Source organism: Aphelocoma coerulescens, chromosome 6 (assembly GCF_041296385.1).
Source record: "Aphelocoma coerulescens isolate FSJ_1873_10779 chromosome 6, UR_Acoe_1.0, whole genome shotgun sequence".
NCBI classification, from domain to species: Eukaryota; Metazoa; Chordata; class Aves; order Passeriformes; family Corvidae; genus Aphelocoma; species Aphelocoma coerulescens.
This window is the reverse complement of record NC_091020.1, coordinates 25,038,122-25,058,504: the sequence shown is the minus strand read 5'-3', so window position 1 is coordinate 25,058,504 and position 20,383 is coordinate 25,038,122. Positions and strand designations below refer to the sequence as shown.

Genomic DNA, 20,383 nt, shown 5'->3' with positions numbered 1-20,383 from the left:
TCGTTTGGGAGCTGTTTCCATGACAACTTCACTCTTTTAACATTATCCTTGTACTTCGTACTTACTGTGGTTCTTTGCTTCCTCCACAGTTGGTTTCTGAGGATTCCACAAGTTATTTTTGGGAGTGGTATGAAATATAATTTTCATGTTTAACCTGATGTTTCCTGCTAAGTATTCTCATTAATTCTGTGTTACTTTGTGTACTAGCTAAGCACAATTCCCATCCTGATTGCACATGCTTTGTGCCACTGAAATTACAATACTTATATTCATCTTTGAAAAGTACATGGGCTGAACTGGCAAGTATGTGCAAAATAACTGAAACAATTCTTTAGAGTAAACTTAACAGAGAAGAGGATCTCAGATTTCAGCATAATTCTTATTTAAGCAAATACATTTAAAACACAGGATGAAAAATAAGAAAAAAATTGCTAAATACTGGCAAGAAGAAAACAGCTATGCTGTTCTATAATAACACATCTTATTTTCCCTTCTCTTGCTGCATGATGGCTTCCATAAAAGCAACAGGGAAAACCAGCTGATGATATTGGGAAAACGTTTGCAACTAAAGCATTAGGTGGTGTCAGAGGTTTAAGTGCAAAGGAGTGGTATTTTCCCCCTAAATTCAGTTATAATAACTGTACAACCTACTTGCTAAAGCAGCATTAAAACACACAATACTGCATTACAATCAACTCCTAAACTTGAGAAGGGGGAGGTGTGACAAATTGAGATTTATCCCTGCAGGGTTAAGCTGCTTTGCCAGTATCTTTCCCCTGCAGAGGACACTAACAGTTGCTGGCAGAGGTTCTCAGTTTTATCCAGCAACAGACAATGTCAGCTCCAAACTAATTTAAAACTTCCCAGGAAAGACAGTAACACAGTGGATCTTCATCTTGGATTACAAACATCCTGCAATTATTTATTTGGTTTTGTGCTATTAGGAAAAAAAAAAAAGTTTAATGCTTACTAATTTATTTTAGTGACTACAGCTTAAAAATCAGTCTATTCTAGTAATAAACACACCTTTATTCCAAATAACCTAATTAAGGATGCTTCCAAGAAACAATGTTATCAATAAATAATTTTTAATCAAACCATAATTACTAACTTTGTCTTACTTCTAGTGAACAGCTAAACAACAAGTCAGAGTTGATGCTGTGAACAGACTGTTGTTTTGTCAGAAAATTATCCCACTGACAGGTGGAGAATTTTATGATTTGCTTTTCATAATTTTATGATTTGTCTGAACATAGGATTTAAGAAACCTCCGATTCCTTCACCTGAGGATTCTGTTAGAATCTTGCTTCTAATCATTTAACATCTGTAACAAGCTTTAGTTCACTGGAGCTCAGAGCCAGCATTACTCCTGCTAACCCCCTTTCCCAGGGAGACATTTGGAGTTGTTAAAGCTCACTCTGGAGCCTCCTGCAGACAGAGACATCACCGAGTCTTTTGGCTTCATGTAGCACAAAGTCATTTTGTTTACTCGCACTTTGCAGAGTAGTGTACATCCACAGATGTATGATTACCAGTCTAGTACACTCCTTTGTTCTTTTTCTTTCTTTTTTTTTTTTTAAATAGAGTGGCTTGGTCAACCCACAGCTCCTCGGAGTTAAGTTACAAAACAAAACTGAGATCTGCTTTGCCCAGAGCTTTTCAGCCAGATCAGATGCAAGATGGCTACAGCTGTTTGCTGACCCAGCACAGCCATTCAGTATAACAAAACAAGAAAAAAAGCAGTGCATCTGACTTGAGCATGGAAAATTCTGTCCTTCCTAACTGTGTATGAACAAGTCAACAAAATAATAAAGAAGGAAAAATGACAATTTCTTTGGACTTTTTAAGAGCCCTTCAACAAAGGCCTTCTGACATGTTACTAGGGAAACTACATAACCATAGAAATGCAATGTGGCATAGTCATTAAGTTAAAAAAAATTGCTGTCCAAAAAGTAAAGAATATTATTAAAAACTCTACATTTCATATAGTAGAAGGAAGGCATTAAAAGACCTGCACCAAGACAATTTATTTTATATATTTATTGCAGAAGATGATGGCCTGTAACAGATGTAACTTAACTATCATTTAAAGTGTAAACATCTTACTAGCTCAAATATATGGGCAATTTGAGAAAAGGTTCTGTATAATTTGATACTGAAATGTGAGCCATATTCAAATCTCCCAATAAGCACAGCTAAATAGCCAGAGGGGAAAGATTAAAATTAAGAGATGAAGTGTCATCACCCCTTTTCATTCTTTGTCCTCCTAAAATAAACAACAAATGCAGTATACGTCATATATTTTAAGGTAAAAATATAAACCATATATGCAGTTTAAGACTCAGTGTTTTATAAAGAGATACAGTTGTAGCAGAGGGAAAGGAAATGAGACTACATCAATACCACACTGAAACTGGCAACAGCTCTTGCAAAACTATCAAAGCATATATTCTGTTGCTTCATGCATACTCTAGTCTGTTAAAATGAAACTTCCTCTATTTCTGAAGGAGTAAAAGCAAGAAGTAGAGTAGATTTAGAAAGTTTTAACTAAAAAAGCTGTACATCATCATCCCTCACTTTTAAGTAAAATTGTTACAGAAACTAATTCATATTCTATTTATGGTATTGATATATTTTTTTTAAAAAAAATCTTAGAATTCTAGAGGGGAGTCATTGGTGCCTTACATACACATCTCTAAGGCAATCTAACAGAAACCAACTGCAAAGACAGCAACAACAACAAAAAAATCAACAGAGTTAAGCTGGTGTCATTCAGTGCTCTGCAACATAAACAAGTTATTTTCAAGTCAGTCCTACCAAGATAAACTTTATTAATTATAAAATTCCCTCTGCTGGTATATGCTATTTAATGCTGGTACAGCCTATGACTTGCAAGTAGTTTCTCTTTTGTTGTTAATCCTGACCCTAAAGTTACACAGCACCTCACAAGCACAAAATGAAATTTCAAAAGATGCCTCACACAGTTTAGATGAGCTAGCTACCTTTGTGCTGCAAAAATGAGATCTCAAGAGATGAGAAAGAGCCATCTCAATAAACATTTGGTATTCCTTGACACCTGGCTATTCAAGTACCACAAAAATAGCATCCTGGGTTCTGTAAATGAACTTCATTCATATTCAGCACAGTAGTGGAATATGCTGCTTCTGATGCTGCCTTTCAGATTAACTGTTCGGTTTGTTGGTGTTTTTTTAATTGTTGAATTTAAACAACTAACCAATTATGAAAACTGACTACTCTGAGAAACTATATGAATGCAAATCCTATTACTTAACAGCAGATTTCAAAGGGAATTTTAATTTAGAAGCATGCTGCTGATGATATTTTTCAAATTCTCATGTTCTATGCACTTGCTGTTTGACATTTTACTGATTAGTGTAATTTGTTCAGAATTTACCTAGAATGCTACTGATAAACACAAACAGCCATGGGAATAATTGCATTACTTGAAAAAATTATTTTTTTTAAAAATCCAGATAAATAAATAAAGACAAAATTCTTCAAAGCTCAAATTTCCTTGCAAAATTTCTTTGCAAAGGTCAATGCAAAAAATACACAAAAGAAAACCAAGTGCTTTACTCAGACACTTGCAACTAACAAACTTTTATCAATACAAGGTTTTCATGTAACATTGGAACATTGTTATTCCTCTGACAGAACTCTTGAGAGTCATGGTAACACTAAGCAGTTAGACACACAAGATGTTCAGGAGGAAGCACTGTTCCTGCCTCCCAACAGGGTGGCAATGTTACTTTTAATGGAGTTGTAGAAGCTTTATTTCAGCCATGTCCCCAGGATGTGACGTTGCACGGCTCTTAGGAGGAAATCTGTTGAGGGAAAACTACTTCATCTCTTTATTCTCCTTCTCCCTCTCTCTCATGTTTATTTTTTTAATTTATTATTAGGATGAAAGCTTTTTGAAGCAGAGGACTATCTTTTGTTGTGTATTTGTACAGAGAGAGGGAATGAAGAATTCCATTCCTTTTGGAAAATTATCAAAGCCACTTCTTGCTTCAAAACACTCTACTCACTCCAATTCAGTTTTTGTACTTTCCTCATACAAGGTAGATTTAGGGCCAAATAAGAAGTATTATAAAACTTTCAATCTTTTCTAGCAATTATTGAGCATACCTAAAGTAGAAAAGAGAATCACCACCTGAACTAAAACTGGGATCATAGGCTTATAGTTAATTTGCAGTTAAAGATATGCCTACATAACAAAATTCACCTAGCATGGATATCAGTGGTGCTAAGGGACAGAACCACTGGCTGATAAAAACACCAACAGCATTTACCACAAGTACCTTTTTATTAGTAGTTGCTAACAGCAAATGGTTCCTACAACAGGAGCAAGTCTGTTTTTTCTTTTGTCCTGACAAAAAAGCATTCATCTGACACACTGTAACAACTTCAGAATATTGCTATGCCACTCTTTTATGGCTATTGAAGCCAATGCTGATGCTGTCCTGGCTATTTTCCCTTACATTAGCAGTGTCACTTGTCTGGCCCTCTCGTGAGCTGGTCTGGGCAGCCAAGAAGATTACATGGGCAATCAGCTTTTGTGTGGCTTAGTTCCTTGAACCAGATCAACGTGGGGCTGGCAAGCACCAGGCCTGTCACAAGGAAGATGTGGGAAGGTGAATACACTGTCAGAACCCTGCCTGCATTGACCTGCATCATCGGAAACTGTTGTGGAAAACAGTAGGTAAGACCCTGACACTCATCATTTGAATGTCACTTCTGTACTTACTAAAATGCACAACTTTGGACAGCAGTGTGTTGTTAACTGTTTCACTTAGTAAATATCACAGATCCACACAGTTTTACTGCTTTTCAGGGATTCAAAAGAATCTGCTTTATATTGCACTGGCTTAAAAGTGAGGTCCTATGTCGAGCCACTAAAAGCCACAAATTTACAACAGCACCAATAAACACTAAAAAAGGCACCACAAATAGTAGAGGAAACAAATCTGTACACGAGCTCACTTTTATATTTCACTTCTAAGTGCTAAGGGCAGTATGTGGGGTTTTTGTTTGTTTTTATTCAAATGTAACGTGCAAAATTAATAACCAAATTACTGGGTTCCTAAGCTGGCCAGAACACCTATGTTTGCTACCAAGAGACAGTTTGGAATTCTTGCTGCAGCCAAGAGCAAAGGATACATTTTCAGGTACCCCAGCTATCCCTGTTAATAGGAAACACTTGACAGTATTGTTTAAGTGGTGATTTTTAAGCTTTCACACTTCCCAGCCCAGAGATGAAAAATAGCAGACAGGTTACCTATAAACTTGGTTAGTACATCTCCATTAATAGCAAAAACTAGTTGGAAAGGGTGAAAGAGTAAAAAAGCTTGGCTTAACTCTGAGAGTATCTATTTCTCCACATTACTGGGATGGTTTGAGTTTGTTTTGGGGATAATTCCTGTTCAAACTCTTCTGACCACATTTTCCCACGATGATCACAGCTTATGGTGTGCTGTAGCTGCACAGACCTGTGCCTCTGACCCTTGACTATCCAGCAATAAAAACCAGGACTGTTTGCCTGGACGGTGAACTGAAAGACTTGTGACATCCACAGAAGTTAAGCAAGCAAGAGAATGAGAAGGAAAATCAAAATTATTAAAGGGTCAAGCAGTTGTCTTATAAAAAGCAGACTAAAAAGCTTGGACCTCTTCAATTCAAACAGGAAAAGTTGAAGGTGGGGCAGGAACAAGACTGAACTTTACAAAATAAAGAAGGCAGCATATGAATTGAATAAATTGAGACAATGGCTGTGAAGGAGATGAGGGTTTACTGCAACATTCTAATTTTTGCTGAAGCACTCAATTAACATTTCTCCATTAAGGTTTTGCTGCCTTTTGATTACAAAAGTATTAATTCTTTTCCTTTTCACTATTTAGAAATACAGTGAAAAGTTTTCTTCTATAATGCAAAATCTAGATATGTTAGAGAAAAGCTTTGTTTTTTACAGCATAAATCTGTTTCAAGAGAACCATTACCTACAAGATAAAGAAAGAATAAAATCCTGTGCAAAAAGTGTTGCCAAGTTATTACAGTATCATTAACAAAGTTACAGTAACTTTCCTAAGAATACTTTCTGAATCATAGCCCTGACTAAACATTTCTAGAGACAAAACCCAGTTCCTTAAAGTCCTCCTTAAACAAGGAAGTCTCAGATCTAAAATGCCATTCAAAGAGAGATGAAGAAGCAAAGGGACAGTCTTCCCCCAGCTCCTTACTAAGTTAGATGGATTAAAACCCAATTCTGCCTTAGGATGGGGATTCACCATTGCATCCATACCAAGTAAACCAATTGTCATCTATGCACAATTTCAGTTCTGGGGTAATGGTTCCCCCCAAAAATACTTCACTTTCTGTTCACCCACCCATTTTTAATAACTGCAGAAATGCAACTTCAGAAAAATTCTTCCTGAAAATAATAAAGTTTCTTTATTCACAATGGCATCCTTTGTTTTCAAATTTTCTGAAACAACAGACTAATTTTCAAGATGGGCACTTGAAGGTAACAGTCAGTCCTCCACAGTAAGGAGAGATAAAGCAAATTTTAAACACTAACCAATAAATTGATTTGACTATTGTAGAACAATTGTACTTTTTCACTTCTTCATGTTTTTCTCCACAGAAAATTAAGTGAAATTTAAAAATTGTATCATAGAATAGCATGCCTCAGGTAGTCAGAATATTCTTAAAGCTACATTTTGGGTGGAACTTGATTCAAGTATGAGTCTAGGTTTAAACAATTTCTTGCTCTAGGCTACAGGTAATTACCTAATTAGAAAATGGCTAAAAAATATAAATATGGCAAGGTAGAGAGGAAATACTTTGTGTCTCTCTCTTAGCTTCCAAGTCACCATTCATGCTTAGCTGTCTTACATTAACCTCTCTATATATACACATGAAATCCCACAAAATACTGAAAAATCCAGTCTTAATCCAAAATAGTAAAAAAAAAAAAAAAAAAGACAAATCTATAACTTTAATACTGTAACTTGCTTTTACATACATTGAGAAGTCCTTCAAGAAACACTATATCCTCCTAAAAGCAAATATGGTAGTTTAAGCAGGTGAATTAAATATTAAAAGAATCTTACATTACTGTTTTATTGCCTTTTTTTTTTTTTTGCTTTACGTAAATCTTCTGCTGCATATACTTCAGTTGGTTTGTATCATGAATATAGAGTTTATTCAACAGAAAATCTGAAATGCCAGTGGAAAATTAACATTTACAGTAAGCCTTCATTTTTTCTTGAAGTATGAATACCATTACAAAGTGGTTTGAGGTAGCCTACTAGCTTTTATTGAATATTACTTAGACAATTTTTATTGCCTGACATCCTTCAAACATATTCCACAAATACTGGGTCTTCTTTCTCTCTAAAAAAATTTCCTTCCCATTTGTGAGTGGAGAAACTGTGTTTCCACATGACACATTTGAGATATATCTGAGACTTTAAATTTCTTTCAAGCATTCCATACTGTAATTATGTTATAAAATCATTAAAAATTAATTAGAGGGTGTATTTTATATGTTTTTGGAGAAAAAAAATTATAAAACATCACTCTTTCTTTAGTCTATGCTATTAATTCATTCTGCTTTCTGTGCTATTAATTTGGTCTGCTTTGTTTTCTAACTGCAAATCTCATGGCTTTTCCATCACTAAACATGGAAAACTGGAACAATCCAAACAGTATCAAAAGAAAAGATAGCACAAGCATTGTATTTGAGTAATTTGGCAGCTACTGTAACATAAGACAATAGGCAAAAGAGGTGAGACACTATGAATCTGTCAACTCTGTGTATAATCTGAATATAGTTAAAGGTTATTGAGGGAGCACAAAGAAGCAAAGACTGAAAAAGTGTTTATATATGACACATCAGCCACCAGGGTCTCAAGGAATGTATTTAAAATCTCAAATCAGAGAGTTTAATTACAGACTCCTCTTGAACACAGACACAACTGTCATTGAAGGAGAATGATGTTTACAATCTTAGGAGATTCTCAAAACATGGGCCATGGCCCATGAAACATGGAATTCATAAGTGCATTCAATTTAAACAGAGACAAAATAAAATCAATCCCAAACTGGAGACTGGGGCAATTGCAAACACAAATCCAACAAATTATTTTTAAAATATTGTTTACAGGGTGGTCAAAACTGGAATTTGAGTGGTCACCACAAGAAACTTTTCAACTACTGCTCTGCAACACTGGCGCATTGTCCTTTACTACTTGGAGGATTGTAGTTCTGGAGGACCCTGCCAATGATTAAAGGTTTAACCATATTGTCTACAAAACCGTTAACAACCTCCCAAAAAGCCAACAAAACCCCAGAAAACCCATACCAGAATTATTTAATTAAATGGACTGCATGTGACTTAGGATAGAAGAATTATTTCACCAATTAGAAAAGATTAAAGAAGCTTCATTCTGCAATCTATTTGACATGGAAGTCACACTTAGCTTACGCCTGAAATCTGAAGTTTTACTCTCCAGAAAAGAAACCAGTCCAAACAGTTACACAAACAGTTAGCTAAGAAATATGATAGATCAGCTGACATGAAAAAAAAACCAAAAGGGAACTTAATAAACATGAATAAAATCAAATAATTATTTACTTAGCATTTTAAACAGTTTACATAACTATGCTCACACCTTGGAAAAGATGACTGCCTTACCAAAGACTGAACATAAGCATTCTATAATTATCCTCCACAAACCTGCCTGCAGTTTTAATTCCAAATGCAACAGAGAGACAATATATTACTCATAAGTTAAGTATTGTGATGCTGATTTTAAGCCAAGTGATGCAAATATGTCCAAAAGTGAGATACACATGTGCTATGTGCCTTTCAAATATTTCTCTGCTACAGACAAAAAGGAAAGGTAAGTAACAAGTAGCCATTCAAGTCAAGAAAATTATCTCAATCTACAATTTGCGGATGACTTTCTGGCATTACCATTTCCCCAGAAAACTTAGCTGGAGTGACAATAGGTGTAAAGAGTTCTGTAAAGCTTCCCCTTGACAGATTTCCCAGAGTTTAAAACAGTGATACTGCCTTTTCCTTATCTGGTACCTTCTAATCAGGCTAAAACTGCAACAGTGTGAAAATAAAGATAACATTGTAGGGCAAGTCACCAAACCTTCTATGAATTGTCATGCATCTCTTCTCATCATTCATAGCAGCCCTAGAATACCCAGGCTACTCTTAGAGATTATTGCTCATAGCAAGCTTTAGGTAAAGTTTTAGCTCCATTTTACTTAGACTAAGTATTTAAAATTTACTATTGGTACCTTATACATTAGTCTCTTGAGAGTAAATCAACTCTCCTGTCTCCTCTATCTACTAATGCCTCAATGGCTAAACAAAGCAACATAGCACTTAAGAGAATATTATTAATTCAGATCTCCTGAGGGCAGCTGCACTATTTTACTGCTCCAGTTTAATGAGAGGTCAACTTATATAGTCAATTATGAATGAAAATAAATTAGAAGAAAACATATTTGGTATAGCAAACAATTTTAATCAAAATTGCCAAGAGTTCTGCACCACTGATTCATTCTTCTGTATTGAACTTCAACTTAGGACATTTTCACCTGCTATTTATTTCCAGGTCTGGGCTCATGGCAGTCACACATGAAACTTGTTTGTGAAACACCATGTTTGACTGGAAACTTTCAAATATGAATTTATCTTCCAGCCAGTACCAAACATATAGGACTTCAGACAAACTCAAGCAACATCCTTCCACAGGGAACTATATCATTTGTGTAGGAATGTCTGCAAAGTTTCAACAGCTCTACCAAATTCTTCTAAAGAATTAGTGGAACTAATGACACCACATAAGCAAAAAGATAAAGAGTAGAGAAAACAAAGCCTATCTGTGTTTCAAGCTTAGATATTAAGTAACTGGTCAAAATCTGTTCCTGTGAGTCCTAGGTTACAGATGTAAAAGATATCCACCCTAGGAAGCAGAATGATACATTATTATCATCTGGATAACTTCAAGTTGTAATATCCAAATGTAGGAATTTAGAACAATGTGCTGTAAGACGAAAGAAACTAGAAAGTATAAATTGTCCTTGCTCTGCCCTTATTTTGTTTATAGGTCAGACTAATTAATACACTTTCTAGAATTAGAAAATAAGTTATGATGTTAGCAGTACACAAAAAAGTACTTCTAAGCAGCTACCAGCAGTCAGTTCATATTTTAACATTAAAAGGAGTTAAGAACACATAATCATTAAATTATAATTGGTCCAGACTTATTAAATCACTACTTAAAAATTCTATTTGCTTCTACCTGTTGTAGAAGACATTAAGGCAAAACCAAGCTGCCCTGTAAGTCATATAGGTACATTATAGATAAGATGGTTTCAAATACAGATACAAAAGCTTAACTTAAATGAAGCAACACCATTGGATTATTTGACTTGAAGAAACACTATTGTCAAAAATCCACTATCACCAGCCAGGGATGAGCTGGTACTGGCCACTACTGCCAATAGAAGTAAATAGGAACACTTCATGTAGCTATAATTTTCAGAAGATAATGCAATTGGGTAATGCTGTTCACCATGATTATCGTTATCAGCTTGCACAAAATTTCTTCTCTGAACCTTAAGAAAAAACAGATTTCATTAATGATGTTTATCTGTGGCAAGAAAGAGCATCACATCAGGCATTTGAAAGGTCTGTTTTCACATCATCTGAACATTTACTACTGCGAATTTAGAAACTAGTTTAAAGCTGATGAAAGTCATTAACACACTGATTTACCTTAGAGCTATGTTTACAATGTGCACAGAACTGAGATTTGACACAATAGAGTACTAGAACACACAATACAGCAACATGATATAATAATGTAACTACTTTCTAAAGCAAACTGATCATAATTACAATAAGAGCCCATATTTTTTTCAGGGCAAGCAACCTGATCAAATCAAGAGCAGTTTCAAACTGTCCCTCTCTTTTGTTTTTAGGGTTTTTTTGTGTCTGACTGCCAAATTTCAGTGTTGAAATCAGCCTTCAATACTAATATTATGTGTCTCCAGTGTCTGTCAGAACTCTAGCAGTCCACTCATTTATTCTAAATAGTCCATGAAAAGCATATAAAAAAGACTGGAAAAAAATTTTACCATCAGGAAACTCGAAATTCTCTACAAGGGCCATCACCTGACACTGAAGTACTGCAAGGATCTATAAATTGTGAAAGGACAGAAAAGTACACCATTATTCATTAGCCAAGAGCAAAAAGAAAACAGCCTAAAAGTGGCCTCTTTGAAGAGGCTGACAAGGGCCAGAATGAAAAGTCCTACAAGGCCATAAACCTTTGCCATCAGTAATCTGCAATTACAGATCTCCTCTGATCACAAGAGACTTGCAACAGCAGTTGAAACACTCAGTATTTCTAAACATTACTTAGAAGTCCGTGAATACAAATGTATGAATTGTCAGAACTCAAAAAGCCTTAGAACGCTGGAACAAACAGCTTCAAAGGAAATAAGCTCTTCTAGAAATTTGGCTAAGGTATTAAAAAAAATAAGCAAGATCCTTGTACTTGATTGCAAAGAAGAGGACTGAATCACAAGTTTTCAATGCCCTTAAGACTTCCGTACACAAAATTAATTATCACTGGACAGCATTTTTAAGTAAATAATTTAATCAGCAAGGCTTCCCAGTACTGTCAGAATCATTGAGAGTTGTTTTTGAGGTTTTATTTAAATATCTGACACTTTGGTCAGAAGATCAGTTACACAACTAAACCAATTACTCCTCTATGGGGAATCATAGCATGTAACCAATCTAACCTACTTTTTAGAAATTCAAAGTATACAAAGACTTATGTATATGGCAATTCCATTTTAACATACATCTGCCAAAACCCTGTCACACACAGATCCTAAGATCTTAAACAAAGGCAAATGTAGTTTTGGCAAATGTAACTGACACTAGGGTGATGGGGGAGTTTGGCAAATAAAACAAAATCCATTACACAAAATGAAAACCCCAACCCCCACACTTCCATTACCTAAAGACAAAGTCTTCAAGCTTTCTTGAGAGCTTTATTCTAGCTTATAGTTTTGAATTCAAAATGCGAGAAGGAATCGAATGTCTATTCCTGCAGCTTCTCATCTGAGGTGTATATCCATGAAATAACAACCTTACACACCTTTTCTGCTTTCCAAAGTTTCTTGGGAAGCACTCTCAGATGCAGGAACACAAGTACAGTTTGTATCTGTGTGTAAGCCTCCTTCTCAAACTAGATGGAAACAAAAAGAATGTTGATGAACACATGCAGTAACCTACTTCTTTTTTTTAAATGGGAGGTTTTTTTCCAGGAATACTGCCTGTTAATTCTCATAAGGGCCAACTTCAACAAGTTGACCAGTTTAACCACGTGTAATTCTGCCTACAATCAATTTCAACAGTGAACTCTGTCCTTTCACAGTCAGAAATAAATCTCGAAGAGAAAAATTACATCCAAGTGGAAAACATTCTCCTGTTTGTGTACAGAGTACACTGAAATTCAAGATTTACCAGCTGCCTTGCTCAGACACCTTCCTCTACTACTATCGCTAACGCAGACATGCCTACAGATAAAAAAGAAGTGAGAAGAGGTTTCAGGATGGGAGGGGAAATGCACGTCGGGGAAGAGGAAAAATCACATTTAGTATTGAGGCATATATTCAGAAAATGGGAATCAAAACTCCACTATGAAGCTCAAATTAAAACTTTAGTACGCTGCAAACGCCATTAGAGACGTTATGTTTTTGTCGTGAGCAGGCTTTATGATAGAGCAACTTCAGACATATTCCCAGCCATTTTAACAGAAAAGCCAAAACTCTAATCTTCTAAAATGACATGAGAACCACCATCTAGACTGTGTACTACACCAGCATCTAAATAAGCTAGATGTTCTTAATATAGAACATTGACACAAATTCCTTGGGCAAAATGACCCCACCTAACATTCTGAACTGACTGTGGCACTTCTGCTCACAAACAGGTGATACCACCAAAGTACAATAGAACCTAAAATAATTTCTACCAAGAATAGCACAAATTTCACGAGTACCCAGATTTCATAAACTCTCAAATGCAGTACTCTAAATATAAACGTTTCTTGACCGAATTAGCTCTCAGAAACACTGTAAATGCCATCCTCTCATGCTATTTTTTCCTAGTCTCCAGAACCTGCCCCAGAGCTTCAATTCACATCAGTTCCCAATTCTCTCATGCTTACCGACCAGGATGTTTTTTCCACGCTATCCCTAAACCAAACATGGAGCATTAAACACCCTTTTAGAAAGGGGCAACGTGGCTGAAGATTTGCCAGAACGCTGAAGTCTTGTCAAACACTACCAGGGTTGTCTCTATGTCACTGCAGTCTACTTGGCTTGATAAATTCTAGATAAGCATCCTTAAAAACCCCTACTTGTACCAATACACTTAAAGATTAAAAGAGCAAACAACTGAGAGAAGTTAGAAGATCCAACACATGAATTCTGCCACACAGGGAGAGCCAAGAGAACACAGCTATTTAATTCAACTCCACATGGAGCAAGATGGGAGAATGCCCATTAAAGCGACGACAGTCTGGCTCTGTACACTACACATGAAGCATAGGAGTCAATTTTCCTGTTCATGGGCTTCCTTCCGTACAGGGGAAAAAAAAAAAGAAAAGTATTAACTTCAGATCTAAGAAAATACAGTCTTTGTAAGGTTAGGAGACATACTGTACACGAGTCCCAAAAAAACCCAAAACACAGGAGAAGTGAGCAATCCAGCAGCGGGCAGGGTGGAGCAGAAGGCGGGACAATGACCTAATAGGTCTTTTCTATCTTTAGTTTCACGAGGCTTCGTGGCCAAGAGGCGCCGGGATCCCCCCTCTGCCTCCGGCCGCGTCCTCCCGCAGCGCTCAGCGCCCCAGCCAAGTTCTCCCGAACTCGCCGCTGCCAGCAGGAATGCCGAGGTGAGGGAGCCGGCAGACAGGAGCCCGAGGCAGCGCTGCAGGCAGAAGCAACGCTCCGAGTCACTTCTCAGCTATGAGCAACACAAGCGATCCGCGCTGCCCGCCCTTACCTTGAACACTTTACCGAAAGCACCATCTCCCAGCTCTCCTATGATTTCCCAGAACTCCTCAGGGTTCAAATCCCTCTTGACGTGCTCGTATTGTTTCTTCTTCTTCTCGCCGCCCAGCTTGAAGATCTTACGAAAGTTGAAGAAGGACATTTTCGCTGCCCCCGAGGGATGGGGCGGGCGGCGGTGCCCCCGGAGCCCGCGGGGACCACCCGGCGCGGGCGGTGATGCAGGGCGCGATTCCCACGCGGAGACCGAAGTCTTGGCGTCGCCCGGGAAGCACCGCCACCGCCGGGCGCTGCAGGGAGACAACACCCCGCGATGCCCCGTACGGGGCCGGGCTCGGCGCTGCTCTGCCCGACGGGGCCGGCGGACCCTACTCGGCCGGGCCGGTCACCATCGCGGCAGCAACAAGTGCCGGGCTCCCTCCTCGGGACGGGCGGCGGCGGAGCCGGAGGAGGGGTCACGGCTCCGCTGGGCGGGGGCAGCTACTGCGCGCCGGGCAGCGAGAGCGGTCACGTCCCGCCCCGCAGGACGGGAAGGATGCAGGGAGGGGCGGGGGCTGCCCCGCTCCAGGCTCCCGGCCGGTGTCCTCTCGGAGCGGCGTCCCGGCGTGGTACAGCGGCGGAAAATGACGCTTCGCTGCCGGCCGCTCTCCCGCTCGCTCGCTCCCTCGCCCTGTCGCGGAGCGGGGCCCGGGCGGCTCCGCTTCCTGCGGGGCGGCACCGGCGGCCCCTCCGCCCCCTCCGCCCTCGCTCCCGCCCGCCGCCGGCGCGTGCGCGCGCCCCGCGCTCCCGCCCCTCTTCCCGCGCTCCCGGAACCGCCTCGCGCCCCTCCCGCCGCTCCGCCACCGGCGCAGGCGCAGCAGCGCGCGCCCCCACCGCTCCCGCTTTTCCCCGGCGCGTGCGCACGCGCCGCACCGGCAGCACGCGCGCGGCCCTCCCTCGCCAACGGCTCGGGCCCGGCACTGGCGGCGGCAGGAGGCGGGGCTTGCTCTGCCCACGTGATGCGGCGGCGGCGGCGCCAGCCAATAGGAGCGCGCGGAGGCTCCGGGCGGGTAAGTCGGTGTCGGGCTCAAGATGGAGGGGGCGCCTCCTCCCCCCCAACCCCCCCGTACCTCAGAGTAGGGCGGCAGCGCTCGCGTGGGCAGGGAGTGCTCGTCCCTCCCTCTGTCCTGTTTCCCTTTAGTCCGCTCTGTGCCGTTACGGGAGGGGCGTGTGGCAGAGGGACCCTTTATCCTCTGATCCCGGAGGACACCCCGCGCCTGTCTCCCTGCCGCTCTTCTGTCCCGTGTAGGGAGGGTGTCACCAGCTCTGTGGCAGAGGTGGTGTTCCCTAGGCAGGGGGACAGCTTCCTCTCGGTGCTGGCTGGGTGAGGGGCTCCCTCTGTGTGTCAGGAGCGCTGTGTGGGCAGGTAGTGCCTTCTAGGGGGCTTGGGCTTGGACGTGGCGCTCTGAGGAAGGTGTTGATAGCAAAAGACGACTTTGGAAGACTTTTTTCTTTTGTTTGCTGTCCAGTGCTGTCCCTAGACCTGCTACTGGTTTATCTTCTGTGATAGCAGGATGGCATGTTCTTGTGCTGCCCGTTTGGTATCTTCGGCATCTTATTTAACCACTGGGACAGGCTTGAATTTCCTTATCTCACAACCTTCTCTTCCCACAAGTGATTCCTTCCTCACCCTGAAGTATAATTGAATTTTAATCGTTGTGTTGTGTACATGCCACCAAATGTGAGGTGTTTCCTCACTTGAAAGCAAGAGGCGTTTTCGTTGCCTGGATTAGGGGCAATTAGCAGACATGGGGACAGAGTTTGGGCTGTGACAGGCAAAAGTCGATCCAGCAGCTCAGGCGATGCTCAGACCTCAGGGACATCTGACGGTGAGACAAACACCCAGGAAAAATCGTGTAATACCGTGTCCTCGTATGAACCTGAGTGCCTGCAATTGCCATTAACTTAAGCTGCATGATGAGTTCTAAAGATCAAGCCTCTGGTGTGCATCATTCCTCAGACCATTTTATTAGCGTGACAATAGTTTGCTATATAAGAAGGGTAGTCCGTGTGTAAATGCAGTAATAATAATGCGGCATTGAGATGCCCCTGACACAAAGCGTTTATGAATCAAACAACAGTGTTCTGTCATGAGTCAATTTCTTTAAACTGGATAGAATCAGTTTCAAGGGCAGTCCCACCCTCTGAATAGAGAATCTTTCAAGTACTCTTGCGAAACGGATTTGTTGTAATAATCAGCGTTTGTTTTTCAAAAATGATATTGGCCTTTTTGTGTTCCCTGTACTGACAGCTTGGCCACAAAAGGTAAAATTGTTTAGTAGGGTGTTGAAACCAAGACTGTTTATGTGTATGAGGGCAAAATCAAGAAACAACAGCAATCCTAAGGAGCTGTTTTCTGTGATCTGGCTCCCTGGCTCCACTTACTAATTTCATGTGCACGTTTCATTCAGATAGTTTGGATTAAATACAATAATAGAGTGTTACCAGCAGCAATTTAGCTTCTGATATCTTACTTTCTAAAGTTCAATTTCTTTTTCCTCTCTATTTTTTTTGCCCCTTCAAGTGGGATGATAGCTTTGATTTGCATGTTAAAATATAATGATGGCTTAAATAATAATTTTTGTTAATATTTTTATTTGAACAATTTTGTTTTAACTTGCTTTCTCTTGGATAAAAAGTGCTTTGGGACTAATTTCTGTAGGTTTATTTAAACTGACTGGTTGATAGAGGATGAGAGAAAAAAGGAATCCAAAGCCACGGCATGAATTCCTTGTATTTAGGCAGGATTATCTTTTCTTTAGCCTCAGGGTTAATGGCAGTGGAGCGAGGTGGGGGGTGTTTATGTGTGAATGTCAGAGTTTGTAATAACTGGAAAGAAATGCAAAACTAAAATAAAATTTCATAAGGGATATGTGAACAAGTGTAGTTGAGCTGGAGACGTTCTGGGCTGGGATAGCAGGGCCTGGTTCTTCCTCATCTCTGCTGATAAACGTTGGACTGTGCACAGTTCACACACAGCATCTCTATCACGTGTCAGCTTGCTGCGAACGTGTGTGTGATCAAGGGAGGCTCACTCAGAGCAGAACGGTCCTGCCAATGATTGACTCTTAGCAGGTACTGCACGTGTGTTGCTTTAGACTTGTGTAAAGAGTCCTCCTGTTCCAGGGAGCTTTTAATTCATATAACATTGAAAATATAAGATGAAAGTCTGGCACAAGAAAGGCGCAGTTAATCTAGTGATAAGGTTTTGCTTTTACCTTTTTCTTTCTTACTGTTTAACAAGTAATTCAAGATAAAACCAGGATATCTGAAAACTGTGACTCCGTCTCATTTTTTCCCTTTTTCTTTCACTCTGGAGTTACAGCCTGCCACTCAATCCTAAAAAGAAACTCTATAAGGTGAAGGTTAAGTGCTAGTAGCAAATCCTTCCCAATTTGCTGCGACTTCCTGGTTTGGAGGAGGCTATATGAATCCTGGATTTTGTGTGTGTGGTTTTTTTGTTCCTGATAGCAGGATTTTTTAGCGACTGTAAATGTTTCCAGATGGTAAGAATAAAAAGGTAAAAGAGAATTATATTAAAATTTCTCCTTTAGGAATTTAAAGCAATGCTATTTGAAAATTCATTGCTTCCTTTAAATGTCAGAAGAGGATGTTAAAGATGTTAAAGAACTATCTTGGTTGTGCATCAAATAGACTGGCTTAAAATAGCTGTAAACTCTTTATGACAATCTTTTTCATCTCTTTGTGAATTAGAAGTCTCCTTTATACTTTCTGCTGCTTCATATCACCATCCTTTCTCATTGACTCAATCACCTACACTTGCTACTGTTCCTAACTCCCTCTTTAAGTTCTGTTTCTTTTAAACTGCTCCAATTTCTCTTAATTGAAAATAAACACTTCAGAAATTTAATTTGAAATACGTTCTTCACAGCATATATTGCCCTATCACTGCAGTCCTACATTCTGTCTTCAGTTCTTTCAAAATATTTAATGATATATTTTTATATTGTCTTGACTTTCTGTCCACCCACGTTTTGGCTGATCTCCAAAATTCTTTCTGGTGATTGAGCTCATTGAACTGCTGTAAGGTCACAGGTGGCTTGTTTGTGGTTAAATCTGAAGCATAATTCTTGTTTCATCCGTCTTAATCTGTCTGTCACCTTTGGCACTCAACACTGTCCTTTCTGTTTTCTTTAATCGATGTACCCCATGTTTTTATTTATATTTTCCATTATGTGGTGGCATTTTTTCATAAGCTCTGTCATTTCTCCTCTGATCTGTTCCCAAAGTTAATGTTTTGTGCTGTATTGAGCTCATTTCAGTTCTAAGCACCAATGTAGCTTCTAGATCACTCTAGTTAACCCAGCACAGGGGATGATCACTGTCCTGGTCCTGCTGGCCACACTGCTTCTGATATTCTGCCACTGGCATTCTTGGCCACTTGGGCAACTTCTGGCCCATGATCAGCTGCTGTTGACCAGTGCCCCTGGGTTCTTTTTCTCTGGGCCACTTTCCAGCCACTCTGTCCCAGCCCTGCATGGGGCTGTTGTGAGCCACGTGCAGGACCTGGCATTTCCCCTCATGGAGCCTCACACCACTGGCCTCAGCTCACTGATCCAACCTGCCCAGATCCCTCTGCAGAGCCTCCCTGGCCTCCTGCAGATCAACACTCCTACCCAGCTTAGTGTATTTTGGGAACTTACTGTGGGTCATCTGGTCATAAAAGGAGATCAGGTTGGTCAAGCAGGACCTGCCTTCCCCAAACCCATGTTGGCTGGGCCTGATCCCTTGGTTGACCTGTACGTGCTACATATACAGCACTCCTAAAGCCTTTCTAACAAACGTACCATTGATAGAGCTGTGTCTTAGAGACTTCTCTTTCTGTAATGCAGAACAAAAAAGAGACTTAGTTTTGTACTTGGTATTTTATGAGCCTTTATGATATGAGTAACAGGAATAGTTCAGTCATATATAATATAAACAGAAAAAAATTATAATACCAGAGGCTGGACACTCAAGAGCTTGCCCATATCTGATTAGCCAGAATCAATGCTCAGGCTCCTATCAATAACCTGATATCAATAATACAACTATTATGTGGTTTGGGTTTTTTGAATGCTGTACTGCAGGACCAATTAATCTAAGAATTGCCATAGAAACATGTGGCATTTAGAAGCTTCAACATACAAGGGTATTACTTGATGTTTGCAGTAAAAACAACACTGAGTGTTAAAATGTTTAGGAACAGGATTGATGTAATTTTGGCTTCAGAAAAGTCTGTGTGTTTGATCTAAATTGGTCACACTTTTTCAGCAGTCAGTGGGGAAATTTATCTTCGCAGGGCAATTCACCTTCCCCATTTTAGATACTTGTCTTTATCACACTATTTAACTGTGTGAGATGAGTTTTCCTGGTAACATATGATGGAAGTTCTTGTTCCTACCTATGGAGACCTTCCTACCACTGCCAGCAGAGCTCTTGGAGTGCAGTTCTCTGGATGTCAGCAGCACTTCTGGGAATGATGACAAAGCAAATACAAAAATTGCCAAATTACCTGAATGTTTCCAAGTAAACCTGTGATGTTTTATTGAATAGGCTTTATCTGAAATTAAATGGCAGGAAAAAAAAGCAATAATATAAATATCGAAATTTGAATAAGGATCAGATATTTCAACAAATAGTACAAGAATATTTCTTGGAAACATGGCATGTCAAAAGCATTCAAGTTTTAACATGTTAACTTTATTGAAGCTATAGCAAAAAAGAAATTTTTTTCTTATTGCTTCTAGTTGATGTGCAAGAGAATCCTCTTCAAGACTGATATTCAGAAATAGTCATATATCTTTGTAGGGGAGTGAGAAGCAAACCTCAGATTTAATGGAAAGTGTCAACAACTTGAAACTTACATAGCTGATTCTCTTTGATTAACTGACTAAGGCAATTAAGAACTTCAGATCCTCATGATAAAGCTTTTCAAGAAGGCTACATGCTTTTTTGGTTTGTATTTAGCTGAAAAAGCTCCTTTTACAGGAATTTTCAGTTAATATTGAAATACTGAGCTGCACTGATGGATAGTTGCATTTTTTTAATACAGTAGTTAGTCTGATAAAAGTTCTCTCCATATTGTGATGACCGTAACAATCTTTCACAGAACCACACAGGAATAAGTCAATCTAGAACACTCTTTTAAAAATATTAATATCCTTTAAAACACTACTACTCTTAGGTATAATGCTGTGTTCTTTCTAAC

The 20,383-nt window shown here is 39.5% G+C and overlaps 2 protein-coding genes across 5 annotated transcripts in view; one reads left to right on the top strand and one right to left on the bottom strand.

The window, feature by feature from the left end:
- SLK (STE20 like kinase) overlaps positions 1 to 14,831 on the bottom strand; it is a 47,478-nt gene extending 32,647 nt beyond the window's left edge. For 3 of the 4 annotated variants that reach the window (XM_069019953.1, XM_069019955.1, XM_069019954.1), the window contains exon 1: positions 14,129 to 14,831. In XM_069019953.1, the coding sequence (XP_068876054.1) occupies positions 14,129 to 14,278 (150 nt within the window). In that variant the 5' untranslated portion in view covers positions 14,279 to 14,831. The remainder of the gene's footprint in view (positions 1 to 14,128) is intronic. The other variant, XM_069019956.1, reaches the window with a different exon arrangement.
- A 184-nt stretch (positions 14,832 to 15,015) lies between these two features.
- STN1 (STN1 subunit of CST complex) overlaps positions 15,016 to 20,383 on the top strand; it is a 44,520-nt gene continuing 39,152 nt past the window's right edge. Inside the window, exon 1 of the mRNA XM_069019959.1 lies at positions 15,016 to 15,182. The gene's annotated coding sequence lies outside the window, so the exon portion shown is untranslated. The remainder of the gene's footprint in view (positions 15,183 to 20,383) is intronic.